This window comes from Brachyhypopomus gauderio, chromosome 7 (genome assembly GCF_052324685.1).
Source record: "Brachyhypopomus gauderio isolate BG-103 chromosome 7, BGAUD_0.2, whole genome shotgun sequence".
Classification (NCBI taxonomy): Eukaryota; Metazoa; Chordata; class Actinopteri; order Gymnotiformes; family Hypopomidae; genus Brachyhypopomus; species Brachyhypopomus gauderio.
The window spans coordinates 14,419,377-14,442,140 of record NC_135217.1 but is presented as its reverse complement, the minus strand read 5'-3'; the positions used below and the strand labels follow the sequence as shown (position 1 = coordinate 14,442,140).

The window sequence follows — 22,764 nt, the reverse complement described above, 5'->3', positions numbered from 1 at the left end:
CATGATCCTAGTGCTAGATTTGTCGCTATTTGGATATTGTTTTTTTAACCGTTAAAAAGTGGGGGGGACATGACTTCGTCGCTACTTAAATATTTGGTTTTAACTGTAAAAACTGGGGGGGACCAAAACCGGCTTTTGAAAAAGTGGGGGGGACATGTCCCCCCCGTCCCCCCCCAAAACTACGTCCGTGATTAAGTCTAAGACGAGATCTTTTGCCGTGAAGTGACTTTCATTTGGGTGTAACAACGATTGCGCTACCAATAAAAACACCACGTGTTTCTACTTGTCTGTTTATCTCGTGGCCTCCCCTGTACAGGATCAAAACAAAAGATTTACAAGGAGATTCATGCACACATTCTTCCACATCTGCATTGTGGTACATAGTAATACACGACATTTGTGCAATCATTTGAAATGACGCTACTGCAGCCATATATCTTTCAGCTGTGCCATTATACGAAAGATTCTATACATGGTGAACCGATGAATAATTGGTTCATCACTACATCACTACAAAAAAAGCAAAATCAGCAAATAATATGATATACGAAGAACGTCCTAAATTTTCGAATAATCTATTCTAATTAAATTATTAATAAATGTAATTGTAATTGTGAATCATTTAACTTTTCAGTTGATTTTGAAATCAGTCCTGTCTCATAAAAGTAGGATGAGTTTTTGAAGAGGGCAGGGGGTGGAGATACGAAGGGCACGTATACCGAGAGTTGACCAATACTATTCCTGCACGGCGTGTCCACTTCGCTTTAGCAGCTTTCGTCTTCGCGCTTCCGTTTTCCACAGCGTATCACTAGAGCTGACCATTTGAACGGAGCAGGAGGAGAGAGACGGAGGAAGGCGGTGACACACTCGTCTCCTAGAGGAATACCACAATGGTATGTGTGAGCAGGCTGGGTTCACCCAAAAACGACACCGTGCTCTGAAGTGTACGTCTTGCAACGAGCGCTTGTTCGTCGTCATCTCGGTGCAGTCTTGAAATTTTGCTCGGTAGCTTTACGTTCGCTTGACGATTTGGCGGATAATTATTTCCTGACTGTGGACACAAGGCAAATCCATGGCCTCCCATAATAACATTCCGTGAGCTGCACGGTTGGAATATATATCGCATTAAAAGGAACGTCGCTATTAAAAAGAATATTTGGGAGAAAGTACTTCGACGTGGTCACGGATTCACGACATTGCACGCTTCGCATCTGTGTACAAGGTAATACCTTTTTCAGTACTGGGAATTACTTTAAGTTTCCAGTGTTACTGGTTGACTTAAGTTATTGTTATCGTGAACGCTATCCACCACTTAGGCCAGCGTGAGAAATTATCTTGTTATGCACAGCATCAATACTTAAAGAGGCATTAGAACCTGTCGAACTGTGTACTTCTGTGTAAGTCTACATTCTAAAGAGTGTTCAGTTGTGAGCATGGTTTGTTCAGTTGTCCTTGCTGAAACACGACCACCATTAATCACGAACTGACCGGCCACTTCGTGCTGAGTTTCGTGCTACAGTCCAATGAAAGTTTAAAAGATTTGAATAATGTATGCTCCTTTTCATCAGATAGCAATATTATCTCCTTCATTCTGCGCTTATAAGAAACAGATTAATACTAACATAACAAGTAAATAATAATAATAATAATAATAATAATAATAATAATAATAATAAATCAAGACTTCATTAAACTAATCTAATTTTGTAAACTGATTACATTTAATGTCGTCTAATTGTAAAGAGCACAAAACAGTTAGTGACCTATTCATACATATACGCAATAAAATCTATGTAAATCTGTTATCTAAAGAAAAAAAGAAAAGAAAATGCAACCTATCCAACAGGCTTAGCCTACTTTCTTTCGTGATTCATAAGGTTATATTAGATTTATAAGGTCTCCAACATGCAAACATGCCTGTCTCCAACATGCAAACTGTTTATTAAATTTAGCTTAGAGAGATGCATTTAATGTTCAATTCTGTGGGCAAAACACGTCGTCAGAAATGTGTATGCTTATCAATGACTTTCTAGAATGATCTTATGATTTGATCAAATATTTCTGTCGTTTAGGCCTCACAGTAAAGCAGTGGCTAATAGGCCTTTTGACATGGCGGACAACGAAGAGGGCTTTGGGCTTCAAAATTCTCCAAATGATACCGATTCAAAGGATTTGCACGAGAATAAATCTGAGAAACAGAATGGAAGCGCCAGCAAATCTCCATCGTCCCAAACAACTTACATTCAACAGGTTATAACTAGCTACTTGTGTCTGTGTATGTGTGTGTGTGTGTGTGTGTGTGTGTGTGTGTGTGTGTGTGTGTGTGTGTGTGTGTGTGTGTGTGTGTGTGTGTGTGTGTTACACTTAGTATATGCTAAATCAAGATGCACTCAAATGATGGGTTCGAGTACATACTGTATTATTTGTTTTTAAATATTACTCCGCTCCTCAATCTACAGAACCAATACAGTCTATTTATATCGTAAAATACGTTGACAAGCTACTTGGGTGCTATAAGGACCTATGTACATGTAGCCTGCACAAAGCGAAACAAAATTGTTGCAGGTTAAGGAATTTATATTAGTAGCAGTGCTTCCTTTGGAAGTCTTTTCCTATAGGTTTTCTGAGCCTCTGTTTTCAGAAGACGTGTTAGAGTAATTTTTATATAAAATATGAGTAATTTTTAAAACGTATACTAATATTTTATTTCAGGTTGGATATTTTCTACTTATTCTTTAACAGAAATTAATATTCGATTAATACGTTTTTATAGATATTTTATTTGATGTAATTCTGCCGTGACTTTTTTTCTGAAAATTGATTTAAATGATTTTTCATTTATTCACTTCCTCCCTAATGAAACGTCTGTGTTTGGTGTTTAATGGTTTCTGCAGATGTATGTCATATTTTGCTCGTAACCCATTCTGGTGCTCCCTTACAGGGAATGGAGGGAATAAAGGTTTACTTACATGAGCGAGAGTTGTGGATGAAGTTCCATGAAGTAGGGACCGAAATGATCATCACCAAAGCAGGGAGGTAGGTCGCTAATGGTCTAGTCTGTTTTCTCAGTATCGCTAGTTCATTTCCATAGAACGAATGTGATACGGCAATTGCATTTTGCTTAACGACGATGTGAACCTCTAAGTCCTTCATCTATCCTTTGCACGCCAGTGGCCATCATAATGAACCACAACGAAAAGAGAATATGCTGTGATTTAATTCGAACCTCTCCTACTGAAAACCGAATTAAAATCGGACTGAAATAGAGCTCGTTACTCTTTCGGCTCTTCGATCACTATTTTTATTTTTTTATCTTATATACTAGTATGGGGGAATCCCTCCAGAATTAAATATCCAGTCACAATATGGCCGATGACTGCTAGTGAACCTATTACTGCATATATTACTCCATGGTTTACTTAACCCTAACGCCCGTTTATACCCTCACGTGGCCAGATGATATTTTGTTGGCCAAAGAGATTATGGGATTATGTCGTGAAGTGCAGTTTTCCCAACTTCAGATTTAGAGCAATGTATTTTTTTCCCAGTCGCTTTCCATTTGTCCTTTCTAATCAAGCATAGGCAAACTCTTATAAGCCAGTTTTACGACAATGACAGTGGTTTGAGTGGTGCTGTGATTGTAACGAACCTTTCCAATCATTTCTGGTATTTTAACATTTAAGAGTATTTACGATTCACTGTTAGGCTGAATATGTAAATCTTGACATGAGTGTTTTCTCAATTTACCTAAAATGAAATTATTAGGAAACAATCTGTATTAAACGTAACAGGAATATGCTGTCGTGTGCTTGGCTTAAGCTTGATTTACAGTTTGACCGTGGCTAAATTGTGAGCTGATCAAATCCGTAACATCAAATTTAAAATGATAGTCCTTATGAAAGACGCGCGCAACGTGCCAACTCTGTCCTCGGTATACGCGCCTCAATAAGTCGGTGGTCCATCTGCAGGTTAACAAATTGTCCTGTGGCCTCGGGTATTTATTATTTCGGACGCTCCAGTCGCAGTAGACTTGTGCAGTTTGAGTTGTGACGTTTACGTTTTTCTCATCAGCGCAGCAGCATAATGCTGCTTTTATACTTAGCTCATTTCCCCTCCGTTTTAGCTGACACACATTAGCCATTCCTCCTCACCTCATCCAACCAATTTCCGAAGGCCTGCCCTCATAACACCCTGGGCCTGGCTCCAATCGGCCTGACACAGTCTCTAAAACTGTAATTAATAGGGCCAAACGTGGTGTGTAGGGTTTTGTTCATGCACATATATGCGCATCGACTGCATGCTAGCAAGATAAACAGGCGTCACGGAAAGAGATAAACTGCACGGATGACAAATGTGGGCACACTAATGAGGACGACGACGTTGACGGACTGACGGACGCTAAGGAAGTTAATTCACAGAATTGTTGGTTGCTATCAAGTTCAAACCTATTATCAACACCAACGCAGCAAAATGAGCTAGTTGTGTAGGAGTAAATGAAAGCTTAAACTGTTTAATGATGTCATCTACAAAAATCAATATCTCTAAAGAACAAAGATAACGCGTTCCTACCTCAGAGAAAATATGAATAAGTGAATAATATGCTCCTACTGCACGTGTTGTTAGTATATCTTTAGGTCAGGGCAACGGAGAAAGTTTACCTGAAGAGTCAGAAAATCAAAATAATTCTTAATTCAGTAGGCACACCTCTTGGACAAATTGTGCAAACCCTGCTATAGACTATTATATGTTGAATTGCATAAAACAAAAAAGTTTAAAGCCTGCAGGTAAACAGATACACCAGCTTTAACATTTTAGGCAGCGCATGCCTATTTTTAATCTTATAATGTTCATTCATCCACAGGCGTATGTTCCCGAGCTTTAAAGTCAAGGTCACAGGGCTGAACCCCAAAACGAAATACATTCTTCTGATGGATGTCGTGCCAGCGGACGACCATCGCTATAAATTCGCCGATAATAAATGGTTCGTAAGACAACCATAACTACATTTGTTATATTTTTGAAAGTCATTTATGCATGTTCGAATGACCTTTCTTTATATGAGAACCGCGTCTTAGCCTAATTATTTTTTACTCTTTAGTCCAGCCTAAATGTTTTAGGTCTATTCGATCAAAACGTATTATTTTTTTTACTTCGTAAGAAAGTAATGCTTAGAGTTTATTGGCTGTGGTGGAGGTAAACGCACGCATCTCTTGTCATCTGCAAGAAGTACAGAGCCACTTTCAAGTATTCTATGAAAACTTCTTTAAACTTTCAGAATGGGTTAAAGAAATTACATATAGGCTACCGAAGACTAACAAAGCTATTTTGCAAACTTCACATGCAGTATTGCATAGTTTTCATTAGTTTATTATTTCGTCATCTACGTACTATTAACAAGTAGCAAATTGTAAATGCGTGCTTGCTGTTTATTTAAATTGCTAGCATGGAAGCTAGCTTTGTTGTCAATCTAACCCACCGGTTGGACCTTAAACGGTGTGTAGCAAGACCTGTCCTTGTTAAATTAGCACAATGTCTCTAAATGAGCAGGTTTTTAGACAGAATAAACTGGTAAAATGATTAGCAATAAATAAAATACTTCAAAAACATCGCTCCCATCATCGACATGAAAACGATGCACTCCTTGGTGTTATATTCTTGGTTGTTTGAGACACCAGTTTCTGGGTCAGTGATGTTAAATGAAAGGTTGTTTTAGGGAGGATAAGGCATGCCAATATCACTGATAATTACCCGTCCAGTGTACGGACTGCTACTAATGACACTCTTAATCAGCTACTGTTTTATCCGCTTCATCTATTTACGAAATACGTGGGTCTTTTAAATTAACAGATGGAAGAATTTGTGCTGATATGCCACAACACACGCTAATACCCCATGCAAAAGTAGAGTGTAAATTAGATTACATATGGAAAACATGCTGTTTCAATTATTTTGGCATGAATATGGATTAAAACTTTGGATCCTGTGATTGCTTTCTAGACATAACCTAATATTAAGAAAAGAGTAAAGCATGCGGAATAATTTCACGTGATTAGTGGCGCTATGTGAACTTTGTGGTAAAAATGACTTATGAAAAAGCCCTGCCTTATGCGCCGTGCACAGGTCGGTGACGGGGAAGGCTGAGCCCGCCATGCCGGGCCGGCTGTACGTGCACCCCGACTCTCCCGCCACCGGCGCGCACTGGATGCGTCAGCTTGTCTCCTTCCAGAAACTTAAACTGACGAACAACCACCTCGATCCTTTTGGACATGTAAGTAAACTGTATTTTCCCTACCGTTTATATATGTATGTTGCTTTTTCGTTGAATGATATTGCTGACCACTGTTGCTGAGATAAAATGTATTAATATATGAATGTAGGTGCGTCTGGGTAGACGTTCGGGCACACGCCAAGCGTCTGCACGTAAAGAAGCGCCAACGCCCCTTGGCGCTAGCGACAAATGCCAGAGCATGCGTAATATCGAAAAAAAACTCAAACGCAAACTTACAGCAGTACTGATAAATGTAGAACGCAAATGGGTACATCATATTCTTATATGTATAGCATATTCTAACATAAATAATCGAACGTAAATATTCTACTGTAAATACTGGTACGAGATTTTAGCTTTTGATGAAAACTGACACCAAAAGTGAAGTGACACAAATGTAACATATTTCTGTTGGTAAGAAAGTACCTGAAATGTAGCTTAATGCCTTCATTATAGTAAGTGTACATGTGCAAATTTCAAAAGACATACAAAAGAGTGGGTGAAATTAACACACTAAACATTTATGCTGTAATAACACCTTTACATAAGAGATATCATATTTAGTAGTATCATGTGCTTCAAAATCCAAGATACACATACACACACACACACACACACACGCATATATATTACAATGTCAAAGGTAAGTTACCACTGAATGTGAAACTCTATCGTGCTGTTTTATTTGATACATCTTTGAGGTTGCTCAGAATTGGGTTGTTTTGAGTTTTTATATAATACTGCACAGTGAAGATGCAGCATACCATCCCATGTCACTATTTAGTGCTGATCACAAGTTTCCGTTGGCTTGCATTTATGTTGATCATGCTTGTTGTCTTGCCAAACCCCAGCTGGTAGAGTGAAACTGGAGTCCAGTTGGATAGTGAGCAGTGTTGTAAATTTCTGGCTAGAAATGCAGTTTTGATTGGTTGCAGTGGTTCTTGGCATGCTTTCTTGAAAGAGCACCCTGGGATTTATAAATGAAGTATGGCTTCTCTTCCAAAATAACAATCCATTGGCTTGTTGCTCCAGGTGGTTGAAATAATTTCAGACGTATTTATAATTACTAACCTCAGACATGGGAGCAAAGCATGCAGTGCTGTAGGCTGGATCCAGTTATGACATACATAAAACAAAGCAGTGTTTTTGACATCAGTCTTAATTAGGCTTGCATCATGAGAGAAATATTTTTGATGAGAAACAACAATTATTACAAAGCAGATCACACTGAAAAAATCTTTATATTGAAAGATGATAGTTAACTGGGAAGAACAGGATCGTGCTGAGCTTTCCAAATGAAAAGCGTTAGTTTTTCTCATCTTACTCACTAAAAGCTTTGAACATTTTAGTCCAATTCATCATTTTCTCATTATGCTTACACATTCTCTCCCTCTCCCACCCACCCATGACACACAAGCCACCCATCTAGAAATATTTAAGTAAAAATGGCAGAGCCTGCATATCTGTGCTTCAAAATGTTTACATTTTAATGACAGTGTGAGATGAGTGATGGACAAGGTTATATGAAGACTGTTAATCTGCAGCATTTCAGAACCTCTCTGATGTCAGGAACATGAAAGAGAGGGACAAGCGTTCAGGACCTTCTGTGATATCTAGCTATCATTAGAAACGATCATACAGAGCTGGGGCAAATGAAGATACAGCACAACAGGACAGCAAACTCAGACAAATGCTGAACTCCTACTGGGTGGTCCCACCACAAACATCCCAGAAAAACTAGTCCTGTGCCTGATATCAACACAGATTTACAAATACTATGCAGCAGTTCTGGAGCAAATCTTTGTAAACTGTGCAATAGATACTCTGTACACTGGACCCTCTTTTGCATTACTTACACATAATTACAATGAATCATTATATAGAATTATATAGAATACTCAAAACTTTCTAGATGACCATGACTCCTAAGTGTGTCAGTAAAAATTAGGCTTTGGATTTCAGATAAGAAGGCCTTATGAGTAGAGTCGAAGGCTGAGCGAACAACGTCTCCGTGTCGCTAGGCAAGATCAAAATAGCGCTGATTATTTTAGTCAAAGAGGGTCAGAGAAGGTCAGCGAGAAAGTATAGGGAAAGAGTATGTGTTCGAACACCACAGCGAGGAACAGAAAAAGCACACAGATCGTCATATTGCTCTTTTGAGTTGTAGCGCACGACTTGTGATCATTTAAAATATATTAAAATATATTTCTCGTGATGTGTACGTCCACAAAGCCTGCTGCAAAAATATGTTTCTGATGAACACCTTTGAACTGGTCTCTGTAGCAACTGCTATTCAGATCAAATCATTTGGATATTTTCTCCTTGCAGATTATTTTGAATTCTATGCATAAATATCAGCCAAGGATCCACATAGTGAAAGCGGATGAAAATAATGGATTCGGATCTAAAAACACTGCATTCTGCACCCACGTGTTTCCCGAAACAGCATTTATTGCGGTTACGTCTTATCAGAACCACAAGGTGAGTTTTTTGCACGATAAAATATATTTACCAGCATATAATGTTTTTTTATACTTCCATTGCTTGTCTAGAAACTATAAACTTCAAACAGGGTTTGGAAATGAGCTAAAGCTAAAAATCAAATACATCGGCTTAAAACCGGTAAATTGCAGAAATCATTTGTAACCCGAACATACCGTTTACAGTATATATGAACACCTAATGCAATCAAGATTCGATTTTGCATATAAAACAAAAGATAAAATCTTGTTTTTCGTCTACAAGTCTACATTGTGAAGCACATCTGGCCTCTATTAAGAACGTTACTTTGTTTTAAACATTTTTAAATAACTTGTCGTGGTGTGATTATGGCAAACATATTTCATAATAAGCTTTATTAAAGGATGTAAAGCTTAGTAAGACTTAGGCTTTAAGACGAGTACTTAACGGACTATCCAGTCACTAAAGGGCTCAGGCCACTTTTAACGAATAGAACAAAAAAACACAATAGTTTTTAGCGTGGTGTGACCACCCCTTGCATATATTTATTTATTTATTGATTGATTTATTTAGGCTATATGGCTGCACCTACCACTAAACATGCCTTACTCATATTGTTAGCTAAATCAATCATCCGCATGTTCAATGCATATCAATCTAATGTGTAACTAAGTAAAACCAAATTTTAATATTGCTGTAATAAAAGTTTGGTGAATGTTTGCGTGCGTGTGTGTGTGTGTGTGTGTGAGAAAGGGGGGGGGGGGGGGGTGAGCCCTAATAACAGGCAGTATGATAATAGTCAAACGTCAGTCGGAGCAGTTATATTAAGTGGTACTGACCGATATCTGATGGAGGTCTATGACTAATGCCACTTGAAACAATTGAGCAGCTTAGCTTTATTATATGTAGAAGAAGACATATTGTCAGATATTGTTTGGTCGTCGTTTTAGGGAACAATCTTTATGTCTGTATCGCATCATTGTTTTAAGCATGTATGCGTCAGGTGCTTGAGAAGGTTAAGAGGAACACGCAGTGGGCGGTAACGACTGGCTCTGTGCAATGAGCCAATCAAAATTCATTGCCTGTTAGAACAGGAAATCCATCTAACTGGGGCGCTCACTGGGAGACAATGATCATATTCAGTAAGTTACTATACGAGTTCCAGAAGCGAGCTTTTATTTCGATCTTTATTATTTAGCCTTATGATTTTAGGAAAGTAAGATTGTGTTTTCCTAAAACATGTGTTTAGAAGTCTAAAACTAGGTTCGTTCGTTCATTCTTATTCCTATTATTCATTATAGGTTCGAGAAATAATTGTCGCTATTTATTTGTTGTCTTTCATGGAGAGTGTGATCAAAATGCATGGATATAAACGAACATTAGAATGGATAATTTTGGTAACCGATTCAAGCTGCCACGATTGTGTACAAAATGTGAATATATTATGCTACCAAGTCGACAAATGTTATTATGCTAATTAGACAATATAGCAGCATTACAAACTGAAAACATTAGACACGCGCAACACACACACACACACACACACACACACACACACACACACACACACACACACACACACACACACACACACACACTTTTCATAAGCTTGTACAACTGTACGAGAGATGTCCCTGAGCTGTTGAAATAACAGGTTCTGTGTGGAGGCCGTAGAGAAAGCTCATCCTGCTCTCTTCCGCTTATATCGTTTATTTTGGCATTATAACCCCAAACCAAATTCCAATATTTGAATGAGGCCAAATAGGACTACGTGCCAAGTCTTCAGTGCGTTTACGACACCTTAAAAGCGCGTCCCAACATGAAGATCTGTTACAAGGTCTCAAATGAAAGCCAACTCGGCTGTCAAAGCTCACTTCTTGTTGGGAAACACACCACACCCGCCAACAAGTAAAAAGCCAGGGAACGCGGTGCGTATTCGGGGATATTCTTATAGTCCTCCCAAGCTTATATTTCGGTTGCGCATAGTTATCACTTTTAAGACGTCAACGACCCTTACTGGCTTTAGACATCGTTTCTTTTTCCACGCATTTATATATTTTATTAAAAGTACTTGTTGTGTTCTGTGTATGTAATACTATTTTAATGTATGATCGCGCATTTGTAATGCCTGTTACAGTGTAATGGCTGATCCCCCACTGTAGTCTCCATAGTTACGCACAGAATGCTGTCACTCACTTTATTCACGTTTGGTTGGAAGTCATGTGTTAAATAGTTTTATCCATATGGGTAGTGAGCAAACTAAAACGTTGACTATTAGACTACTACAAAGTATTATTCCAGTATTCTTCTAAGCCTAGCTGTTCCAAGACTGACCAATATTTATTTGCGGCAACAACCAAACAGTCGTGCGTGCGGACATCGACCTTGTTTATTTATATTCTCCACAGCCTAAAGACATTAGAAAAATATGTCCGTGTTCAGTCAGTGAAAAGAAAAGAAATGAACTGCTTATTATTATAAATTTTTTCACTAATGTTCATTTCACTTATATCTGTGAATTTCAATGTTGGACAAATAAAGTGGTATCATCGGTTGTTGCAGATTACTCAGCTGAAAATTGAGAACAATCCATTCGCAAAGGGCTTCCGAGGCAGTGATGACATGGAATTACACCGCATGTCACGAATGCAGAGGTAAGGAATATTCTCATGAATGCAGGATATGCTGCCTTGATTTGTGTTTATTCAAATAGTTTAAGTAAAACAGTTTCCTTGTATTTGATATGATCTAATGATCAAGGCCCAAGGCGAATCGGCACAACCATTTTCTATAAAATTTGTCAAGTCTACCCATAGCAAATATGATTTTACTATGTATGGCATCAAAATTGGTCTCCTATTTGTTACATTAAGTAGTACAATAACTAAACTGTGTCATCAGTGCTCCTATAGTGCTATAACTGCTAACAGAAATCTAATAAATTTCCACTAGATATAGGTGTCATAAATACCTAAGTTTTACTGAAGGATCACTCCTGAAAATAAGTTTGACTGGCATGATGAGATAGGGTGAGCTTTACAGGAACAGTCAACAACGTAACAAGCTCCCTAATTATCACCAAACTTAGCTCTGTTAACCAACACAGAGAAACAGACAGACAGACAGACAGACAGACAGAGAGAGAGAGAGAGAAATAGAGAGAACAAACAGCTTCATAGATACAAACCAGAAGTGGTTGTTTTCAGAAAAGTAGCTGTCCTTTCTCCTAATGGGATGGCTGTGATGTAAGTGTAGCTCTTGAAGGAAGGCCAGTCTTTTGGCTGATGGCTTTCATGGCTGATCTGGCTTGGCCTTAAAACCACAGTAATATCTCAGTTCCATGCAAAGGCTTGACTTTTCATGGATATTCTGAACAATTGTCTGTGGCGGTGCTACACTCAGTCCTTTGGAGGCAAAGCTCACATGCCTTTTTTCTCTTATTCACTCCAGATGACTGCTGTTTAACACACGTCCATATAGTGTGGAAAAACACATTTTCAAAGCAGAAAACCTGGTCTTATAGTTCCCAGCAGCCAGCAAAGGCGTTGTCCACTCTAACAGGAGATTTTGAGATACTTGAGGAAAAATGGAAGTAGACTTTCCATGATGCAGTTAACATTGTCTGCCATTACGTTTATCCAACCAAAGAACAAGAATATGTTTCATAAAAGACTCTGATGGTAATACATTCTATTGATTTTTCTGATAATGATTGTAGACTTAAAGTAATTTTTAAAGCTCACATGATAGTCAACAGTTATTTCTTCCCTAGGGATCCTCTGAACTGTCCTATTATTAGCATACAATAGCCCTGAGTTATCACCACTCCACAGGGCACATTCCCTAATCCAAGAGCAGGATGGAACATTCTAAAGGGTACCTGTTTCTGTCTTTAAAAAAGACTTTATGCACTGGTCTCCCATGGGAACCAGTTATAAAATAATTTACTATATGCATCATTAGCAAATAAGCAAACTGAAACCATGTAATGTCACTGGTATCGAAAGACCACCTTTGTCCTATAGCCAAGCACTGGATAAAGTCCTGCTACCCTTAAGCACTTCTTTATCTGAGATAAAACGGGTTCGTTTCCCGATAACCAACGATCTTAGAAACTTACGAACAACTTTAAGAACGACGTAACTTTAAGAACGCCACATTTACGAGTATATATATATACATATATATATATATATATATATATATATATATATATATATATATATATATATATATATATATATATACATACACACACACACACACACACACACACACACACACACACACGGGGGCGAATGGGGGCGTGTCGCCCCCTCAGGCGAGGTGTCGCGCCCCCTCAATGTAAAAAATAAGACCCATTTATTTTACAACAATCGCTACATGGTGCCCCCTCGGCCGCTCGACAATCGTTACACGCACCCCCCCCCCCTCCCCCGCTCAACAACTTACGTTCGCCCCCCCCCCCCCCGAAATTTTCTGACGCCCCCTCACTGTATATGTTCTGGCGCCGGCGCTGCACACACATATATATACACACACTGTAGGAGCCAAAGGCGCTTCTTATAGGTTAAGGGATAATATGTTTATGTACGCAATGAGACGTCAAGATGCGTAGCGTGCATGCTCAAGTGGGGCTAGTGGAATTTTCCCGCTGGTTTAGTTTGTGGATTAGGATCGAGGGAGTCGCATGGTTTTCCGACCGTGTCTCTTTGCGTCGTGTTACTTTAAGACATACAACATAAAGTGATAGCATAAAGTTACAGATAACTTTATAATTTGTACTTTGTTTATTTGTATTTGTCTATTCGTCGAAATTACTCAATAAAAGCTGTTTCGAAGAATCGTTTGGTGAATAGGCTACTACAATGGAACACGCGTCGGTTACGCGGCTCAATCTATGAGTGGATTTGGAAATTTACACACACACATATGGCGAAGCAATGCTTTTGTAACAGCATGCACACATTTAGATACGTCAGCTTTGCTTAGTCCGTGGGCATCACCAACAGTCTGCAGAAAACCCACCTGTGGCATAAAATCTGAGGGCTGCCAGTAACTGCATCATGGGCCTAAGGGAAAAATTCAGCATTCCGGCGAACTACATGGCTTCATGGACTACGTCGTCTTCTTAAATTATGTGTTATATTCAAAGCCAATACTCTTTTGAAGAGTTGCCATGTTCATCACACAAGCACAATTGCTAGGCTTAACCCAAGTTACTTACATGTTCTACCGATTAATCAATTGTATTGGTTAAGTTAAAACGAGCTTAATGGCCCAACTTGTAGCAATTTCTTTGCAAAGAATACATTCATTGTGAAAGTCTGAAACGCTATTAACTGCACGATGATGAACGGAGAGCTTTAATTAAATATTGGGAACATATCAGCTAATGCTAAATAATTCAAAGTAGTACATTTGATTTTTGTTTACACTTAATGTGGTATATGCGATGTAGTTACTTCGAAAGAAAATACTAGGCTATTATACACAAACGCAAACGTTGTAATGCCGTGCTTAAAACCAGCGCGAGTGAAATTAGCGCCTGCACGTGAGCTTCGAGTTAAGAAGAACCTAGTGAGTTACGAATGGGTCCGGAGATTCTAACTTACGAACTATAAGTACGACGTAAGTTTAAAAATATTCGTAAGTACGAGGTTACGAATTAGGCTACTTAGAGTTACGGACGTTTTGGGAAACGCACCCCAGATCCAGTGTTGGGAACGTTACTTTAAAAAAGTAATTAGTTATAGTTACTCACTATTTGTTCAAAAAAGTAACTGAGTTAGTAACTGAATTACTCTATAATAAAAGTAACTTGTTACCAGAGAAAGTAACTATTTGCGTTACAGTTAAAAAAAGTTATATGCCAATGAATAAGAATTTTTTTGAAAAAGCAGTTTTTACAGTCAGTTGAAATGAGTAGATCAGAAAGGTGTTTAAATTTTGATATTTATTGCACATCCACAGACCAGTGCAGGATAAAATCCTTTAATATACCAAATCTTTGTTAAAAAAAATAAATAAATAGTAAACAGTTACACTATATAAAGTGCATTTACATCTATCAAATAAAATTAAATTCTCTTAATCTGAGACAACTGTTTGTTCACAACAGAGTAAACTTAACAATTAAACCTCTATTCTTAATTAAATAATTAAAATACCCAGTCTGGTAGACATTCAGGAACTTCAAGTATTTTCTTAAATCATGTTTATATCGCCACCTTGAAAATGCTAATTTTTCTTCGGCTTGCTCCTGACTCGCCATTTCTGTCTCTTCTCCGTTTGTGTCGTGTGCTTCGGCGCGCACGTAAAAACACTGGCTCTGATTGGCTACCATAACGCTGCCTTAAGCCTGGTTTATACTTTCGCGAGCGACCGTAGCGCGCGACTCCGCCCACCTCGCGCGACCCTGCGCGAGCGGTGTAGGCGTTTATACTTTCGCGAACGTCGCGAGCGTCGCTGCAGTGTTCTCCGAAACGATAGGTGGCGATAGGTGGCAGTGGAGAATAAAAAACCCTTGCAAAACCGGTGAAAGAACATTTTTACCTGACCAGAGACCGTATATATACACACCAGGCATCAAACATAAATATGGCTTTGCAATGTTGTCCGAAATGATATGTGGTAGTATAAAGAAACACCCCTCAAAAAAAGGGGAATGAACAATTACCTGACGCATTTTGATGTTGCTTTGTGTTTCAGGTTTGAAAAGTGGTGGAATTTAGGCTAAAGTACATTAAAATGTTGAAATTACGTTAACAAATACGAGCCTCTTGTAATTCCAGGACGAAACATGAGAGAACGTGAAGACGTTAAGATTGGGCGTTTTGAAAATAAACAACCATTAAATAATGTGATAAAAAGCGAATTATTTCGAGTATATATATTAATATTTAACTTAATTATGTTTATCGTGCTGGAAAATATTTAAATGGGCCTTGAAAGTGCCGTACAAGTGCTTTAATTCCACCTTGTATAGGTGTATGAACTCTGCAAACATGACTTTGTTGATCGCGCTGAAGCGCGGCGCGCGCGCGAAGTTACAAAATTCGGGAGGTGCACGACCTCGCGCCGCGACAGCGCGCGATGCCCTCGCGCACGGGCGGAGCCTCCGCGATTACGTCATTTTCGCCGCGCGGACCCTCGCGCCGCTCGCGGCGCGTCGAGTATAAACCAGGCTTTAGACAATCGTTGTTACACCGAGAACCGCGATCTATCGAGATCTGTTACTTCTCACTAGTCTGGGCAGCGGTCCGCTCGCATTACTGTTAGTATATCAATATATAGTAACGCACCGTTTTTAATGACCAGTAACGTCAACGGCGTTGTAACGACAGGAAAAGTAATTAATTATATTATCCCGTTACTAACAAAATGACGCCGTTACCTAACGCCGTTATTTTTAACGGCGTTATTCGCAACACTGCCCAGATCTGATCTTAGATAGGACTCCAAGTTGGTTCCCAGCTCCAAACCCCAAAGCAAAAGCAGGGAAAGCATGGGGAAAGTAGCACCCTTAATGATGTTCACGTCTTAATTTGAGTGAAACAGAACCTAGTCTTTCAACTACAGACTATGCAAAAGAATAAGAGCCTAAAATAAATAGGTGATGTGTACTGATAACCAGTGTTGGGAAGGTTACTTTAAAAAAGTAATTAGTTATAGTTACTCATAGTTATATGAGTTATACTCAACTTACATAGTTGAGTTATAGTTCAAAAAAGTAACTGAGTTAGTAACTGAATTACTCTATAATAAAAGTAACTCGTTACCAGGGAAAGTAACTATTTGCGTTACAGTTAAAAAAAGGTTATATGCCAATGAATAAGTATGTTTTTGAAAAAGCAGTTTTTACAGTCAGTTGAAATGAGTAGATCAGAAAGGTGTTTAACTTTTGATATTTATTGCACATCCACAGACCAGTGCAGGATAAAATCCTTTAAAATCCCAAATCTTTGTAAAAAAAAAAAAAAAAGCTAAAGTAAACAGTTACACTATATAAAGTGCATTTACATCTATCAAATTAAATTAAATTCTCTCAACCTGAGACAACTGGTTTGTTCACAACAGAAGTAAACAACAATAAAACCTCTATTCTTAATTAAATAAATCAAATACCCAGTCTGGTAGACATTCAGGAACTTCAAGTATTTTCTTAAATAATGTTTATATCGCCTTGAAAATGCAAAATTTTCTTCGGCTTGCACCTGTTGCCATTTCGGCCTCTTCTCCGTTTGTGTCGTGTCACTGGCGTGCTTCGGCGCGCATGTAAAAACACTAGCTCTGATTGGCTATCATAACGCTGCCTTAACCAATCGCTTACTGACTTGTTAAGTTAAACAGGTGTACAACTGTGACCTATCGGGATCTGTTACTCCTCACTAGCCTGGGCAGCGTTCCGCTCGGATTATTGTTAGTATATCAATATATAGTAACGCACCGCTTTTAATGACCAGTAACGTAAACTGCGTTGTAACGACAGGAAAAGTAACTAATTATATTATCCCGTTACTGACAAAGTGACGCCGTTACCTAACGTCGTTATTTTTAACGGCGTTATTCGCAACACTGCTGATAACAGATGTAAATGTGAAATGTGCCATATTTGTCAATTGTGATTTTCACCACAATCGAAATTTGTGCTCCACTTTTTACCCATCTGTGCAGTTAGAACACACACACACACACACACACACACACACACACACACACACACACACACTAGTGGTTATTAGGGGGCTGTGGTGCACACATGCGCAGAGCAGTTGGGGTTGCCTTGCTCAAGGACACCTCAGTCATGGCCTCAGACCTGGGAATTGAACCCACAACCCTCCCAACCATCAGACCATGATTACCCTTGGGAAGCTGGGGACCATTCAAGCTGGTTGGATTTCCAGGACTGAAATATGTATTGTAAGTGTGTGTAAAGCATGATTAATGTCTGAGATTAAGGGAATCCTTGTCTGTTCTTACAGCACCAAGGAGTATCCAGTGGTTCCTAGAAGCACAGTGCGTCAGAGGGTGGGCACAAGCCAGAGTCCGTTCAGTGGGGATGTCCAGGGCATACCCACACCCAGTGGCATGAGCTCGCAGTACCCCTGTGAGAATGGGGTTACTAGCTCTTCCCAGGATCTACTGCCACAGTCCAACTCCTACCCAATACCCCACGAGCACAACCAAGACTACCATTGCATCAAGAGAAAAGGTGGGATAATTGATATCTAAATTTGTATATGATAGAGCTTGTCTCAGACCTGCTGATAGTATTTTGTCAATGTAAACAGTAAGTGTAGATAGACTGATAACCATTGCAGCAAGATCCATGCTTTTAAAACAAAATAGATATAGTGGATCCAGTCTGTTATAACTTACATTATAAATGACACATTGTACATTATAATGGATCATGTCTGTTATAGCTTACATGATAAATGCATATCTTGCATATTTTCAGCACAATTCGATGTAGTACTATCATGCCACATTAGTAACATATTTACTCCTTCTCCATCCTCCTGTAGTTGAGGATGACTGTCACACAGGAGATCATTCCTATAAGAAGGCCTACATGGAGAGCTCGTCTAGTGAAGACGACCATTATTATCGTCCTGTCAGCTACTCTCAGAGCCTGGCCCTCACCGGTGCCCCCTATCGGACTGAATCAGGACAGCGGCAGGCGTGCATGTATGCTAGTGCTTCACAAGCCACAGATCCTGTTCCAAGCCTGGAAGATATCAGCTGCAACACCTGGGCTGGTGTCTCTCCTTACAGTAGTTGTTCTGTGACCACCATGCAACCAATGGAGCGGTTACCCTACCAGCATTTCTCCGCCCACTTCACCTCTGGCCCTCTAGTGTCCAGGCTGAGTGGGGTGGCAGGCCACACTTCACCACAGATAGGTGATGCCCACGCCATGTACCAGGGCTCAATGCCGCATCAGACTCTTGGCCGTCAGTGCAGCCCTGGAACAGGGATCCAGTCACCAAGTGCCACCCTGCAGGGGAACGAGTACTTGTACACCCATGGCATACCCCGCACCCTGTCCCCCCACCAGTACCATGCTGTACACAGTGTAAGCATCATGCCAGAATGGAATGAGGGGAGTTAACTGGATTCTTCTAGTATAGAAGCTGAAGTGTGGAGCAAGAACTGCTGCAATGCATATATATATATGTGTGTGGTATGTGTGTGTGTGTGTGTGTGTGCGTGCGCACACGCGTGTGTGTGTGTGTATGTGTGTGTGTGTGTGTGTGTCTTTTTTGCTAAGTTCTCCATTATCAGGGGATATCATTGATTTGGAGAGATGTTATAAGCATCAGCTCAGAAGTAAGACAAACTGGCTAAAACAGCAATGAATTTCTTGGCAAGTTTATATTGTGTTCTGTAAATCAGGGTAATACAAGCTAAATAAACACTAAACAAACCAAATTTTTAAAAGAGAAAAAATAAGTCCAGTTTTATAGTTATTATTTTTTATGTTTGTGTTACGCTTTCTGTTTTTATTCTGAAATCCTGGAGGAATTTATGTAGATTCTTTAAGATGTAGTTTATAAATATAAATGTGTTTATGAGAGACAAAATTTTCCAGTTGACGTCCCACCAGTTCTACCATTTGTGCTATATTACCACTTGAAAGCTTTGTAGATAAATGAACAGATCAATGTCAAATATGCAGCCTCTGGTGGGCTGTAATGTTCACTTGGTGTAGATGAATACACTTCATGATTTTAAACATTCAGGGAAATGTTACACCCAACTGAATGTATCATGTGTCCCTTTACATCTATTACCAAACTAAAGGGGCTGCTACAAAATGCTACTCAACAGTTGTCTCACAACACTTAGGGAACGTTTCCTAAGCATAAAGGTTGGTCCTGTACCCACCCAATTACCCCATAATCTCCATTTAATGGAACAGATTAGTACTTTTTAATAGCACTATTATGCCTAATATGCTAAGTCATACCTTTTTGCAGAATCGTATGAAAGCATGCAAAACCACACAGGGATCATTTTCAAAACAGGCACTTTGTCTAATGTTCTAACAATAACGTGACTTCTTGTTTCCAGTGAGTGTGTAGAAATCTATGCCCCCTCCTCAGAGCTCTTTTGAAGGCTATAGAACCTCCAGAGAGGCATATAATAACACACTAAGGAAAAACAATAATTAGGTATAGACAAACTTTGGAAATAGCTCATAATAACCGCATTACTCCCTGTTAATAGTATTTATTTTTCCTGTATTTACAACAGTACTAAATATGTGAAATATTTGTTAATGTTTTTTCTTTTTTGCATTGTTTTCTTAGATTTTCTTTTATTTTCTTTTGTTAGGGAAAGTAACAGGTTACTGAAAAAGCAACATACAAGAGATACAGTTTAACAGTAATTACTGGGATGTAAATAAAATACAAATGTACATAAAACACAGCCATGAAATAAATGATCATAATAATAAATAAAGAATAAATAAGAGATCATTGAAGGTGGAGGAGTATAATTGTGCACAGTACTACAATCTGATCTGTAATCTTACATCATATACATCTGCATCCAATGCATACAGTTCTACAGTTGCTTCCTGTGTATATATTAGTCTAGGTATTATTTTACATTTATGATTGCATGCATTCATTTGATGATATTTTTATATTTTTATCCAAATACTGTGTAAACATTACCAGCCAGTATCCCATAGCCAGATTAAGTCTAAGCCTAGACTAAAAAATATATCCAATGGTGATTCACCATCAGCACTACAATTTAGTTCTATGCCTAACTGTAACCCAAAAAAGTCCCACATTTTATTGGTGTTAAATGGAAAATCTCTGAATTTAAAGAGGTGCTAGTCTAACCCTTATTGCAACACTAATATTCTTGAGAAAACATTTCAATGATCAGACATTTGTTATGCCTTGTAAATCATTTATCTTTGAGCCAAAACCAAGTAAAGCTAAGTAAATACAAGATTCAAAAGATTTTGTCTGATGACTTTAGGGTTTGTAGGGATATTCACTGAAGAGGAACTTATTATTGCATACATTAAGGTGTTAATATAAAAATGACATGAGCAAATGATTCATATTTCATTTTGCTTGAGGAAGAAAATGTAAAAAAAAATTTAAAAGATCAATCTCTACTCAACATTCCCCTATAGTTCAATTACCCATCTACAACAATAACACTATAAATGTAATATTGTACGTGAACCAAGAAACTGATGATTTGTGCAGAATTTCAGGCAATGATCTGGAACATTTCAGGTAGGCTTTCACAAAGAATGCAGTCTACAGTTTAGTCAATGCTTAAAGAAAGTGCAGAATGACAGCCAGCAGTGAAAGCAGATCTGCAGGAAGACTCAGTTCCATCGCCCTGTCTTGCTCCCCCCAAACACCCCCCCCCCCCTGCTTTTCCCTTCTTCTCTGGGCCGATCTTCGGCCAAACGCAGTGACCTTCCCTGCAGACGCCTTTGATCTGATAGATGGGGCCTCTCTGGACTACCTGCTCCTACGCGAACAGTCTTATCCATCGCTGAAATCCTCGACATCCACCAACCCCCCAACCCCCGGCCAGAGAAATTCATTAACCTTGTAGCCCCACAGCGCTAGGCCTACTGCTTAACGTCTGATTTATCGTCACGCCCACCCCACGCATCCTTCGATCAAACAAACATGCATGTGTAAGCCAAGACAGATTACACCATGGATTTTTTAAAAAGACATTTTAGGACAGGGTCAGTTTTCAAAGCAAGTCCTCAAAATCATGGAGTCAACTGATTGCCTCAACTGTTAAGATTTTGATTAGTCAGAGTTAGCATTATTATTAGTTACATACATGGACCCTTGACTAATCTAGTCAAAAACAACAAAAACATCAGACAATTAGAATGTAACAGTAAATTGTATAGGGGAATACAAATGTACATGAGTAAATTAGTGTTTCTAAAGGAATCTTACTGAAGCTGTCTTTTGTAAGCTGGCTTGTGCATTTTGTGGTAACTATTTCATTCATACTGTACAGGAACAATCCCCTATTTGTACTTTTTTGGCTAGACCATAACTATAGCTATAGCACACAAGATCAATCAGTAAACAAACTAAAGATTTTTAAAGCAATACGGAGTCATGACAAGTCATGGCCCCTCTCAACCCAGAATCTGCAAAGAAAACAAATCACTGTTGGGATGCCCTGAATGAGCAAAGAGGAACAGAAAGAACAAGAGCATTCCAACGGGGAGAGAAAAAAGCAAGGGGGGGATTACTTTATTAAGATATACCGAAATGCAGACAGCCCTTGATGGATGGCTGGTTCAAAAAGGAAGAGTCCGAGAGACAAATCTATCTACTGCAGGAGTTACACAGCTGCTTTAAAAAAGCTTGTTCGGGACAAACTGTAGCAGTCGATGGCCCAGCCATAGAAGCAACGCATCTTACTTGCAGACAGCTCTGGCCCCTCACAAGGTTACGTCGGACAGAGCTGTCTGAAGGCAGGCCTGAGGTATGAGCAATCCTGCAGCCCACGCTTGAATAGAAGCGTCAAGCTTGGTTATTTTGCTTCCATGGTTACATACTAACTCATAAATGTCTAAAATGAGTGAATTCATGTAAATACTAAATCAATTTGTCCAGCAAAATTCTTTTCAGAATTAAACTGTGAAATCAGGCTTGTGTATGCTTGGAGGTAAGTAGAAAGTGTAGAAGGTTCTCTCCAGCATTCACTCAGACCATATGAGTGAGCAACCAAGGAGAAGCGAATTAGGTCAAGCTTCCATCAGACAGCATGTTTCCTGGTTCATGTAAAGATGTTGGGCGTATCAGTAGAGACATGCATCACGTCACTGACGTGCAGCACGGCACAGAGCACCGAGCAGTGCTGAGATGGGAACAGGGGCCTCCACCCATCCCTATGTCTAGTCTTTCAGCACCCAGGCCAGGTCTGGAGCTGGAGGAACAGGGGTGTTGAGAGGGGGAGAAACAGAGAGAGGTGCTGAGCTTAGGCACGCAGGAGCTGTACAGACTAAATGAAAA

At 39.2% G+C, this 22,764-nt stretch overlaps 1 protein-coding gene across 2 annotated transcripts; it reads left to right on the top strand.

Moving 5' to 3' along the window:
• Window positions 1-761: 761 nt before the first annotated feature.
• Window positions 762-20,209, top strand: tbx5a (T-box transcription factor 5a). Of its 2 annotated transcripts, none has more exons than XM_077011991.1 (9): window positions 762-1,222; window positions 2,073-2,250; window positions 2,942-3,036; window positions 4,862-4,981; window positions 6,121-6,268; window positions 8,597-8,749; window positions 11,291-11,382; window positions 17,713-17,942; window positions 18,259-20,204. In XM_077011991.1, the coding sequence occupies exons 2-9, from the start codon at window positions 2,110-2,112 to the stop codon at window positions 18,843-18,845; spliced, it is 1,566 nt and encodes a 521-aa protein (XP_076868106.1). In that variant the 5' UTR covers window positions 762-1,222; window positions 2,073-2,109; the 3' UTR covers window positions 18,846-20,204. The 2 variants fall into 2 exon arrangements, with proteins under 2 accessions (XP_076868106.1, XP_076868107.1); XM_077011992.1 differs by having other exon boundaries at window positions 783-893; window positions 18,259-20,209.
• Window positions 20,210-22,764: the final 2,555 nt, after the last annotated feature.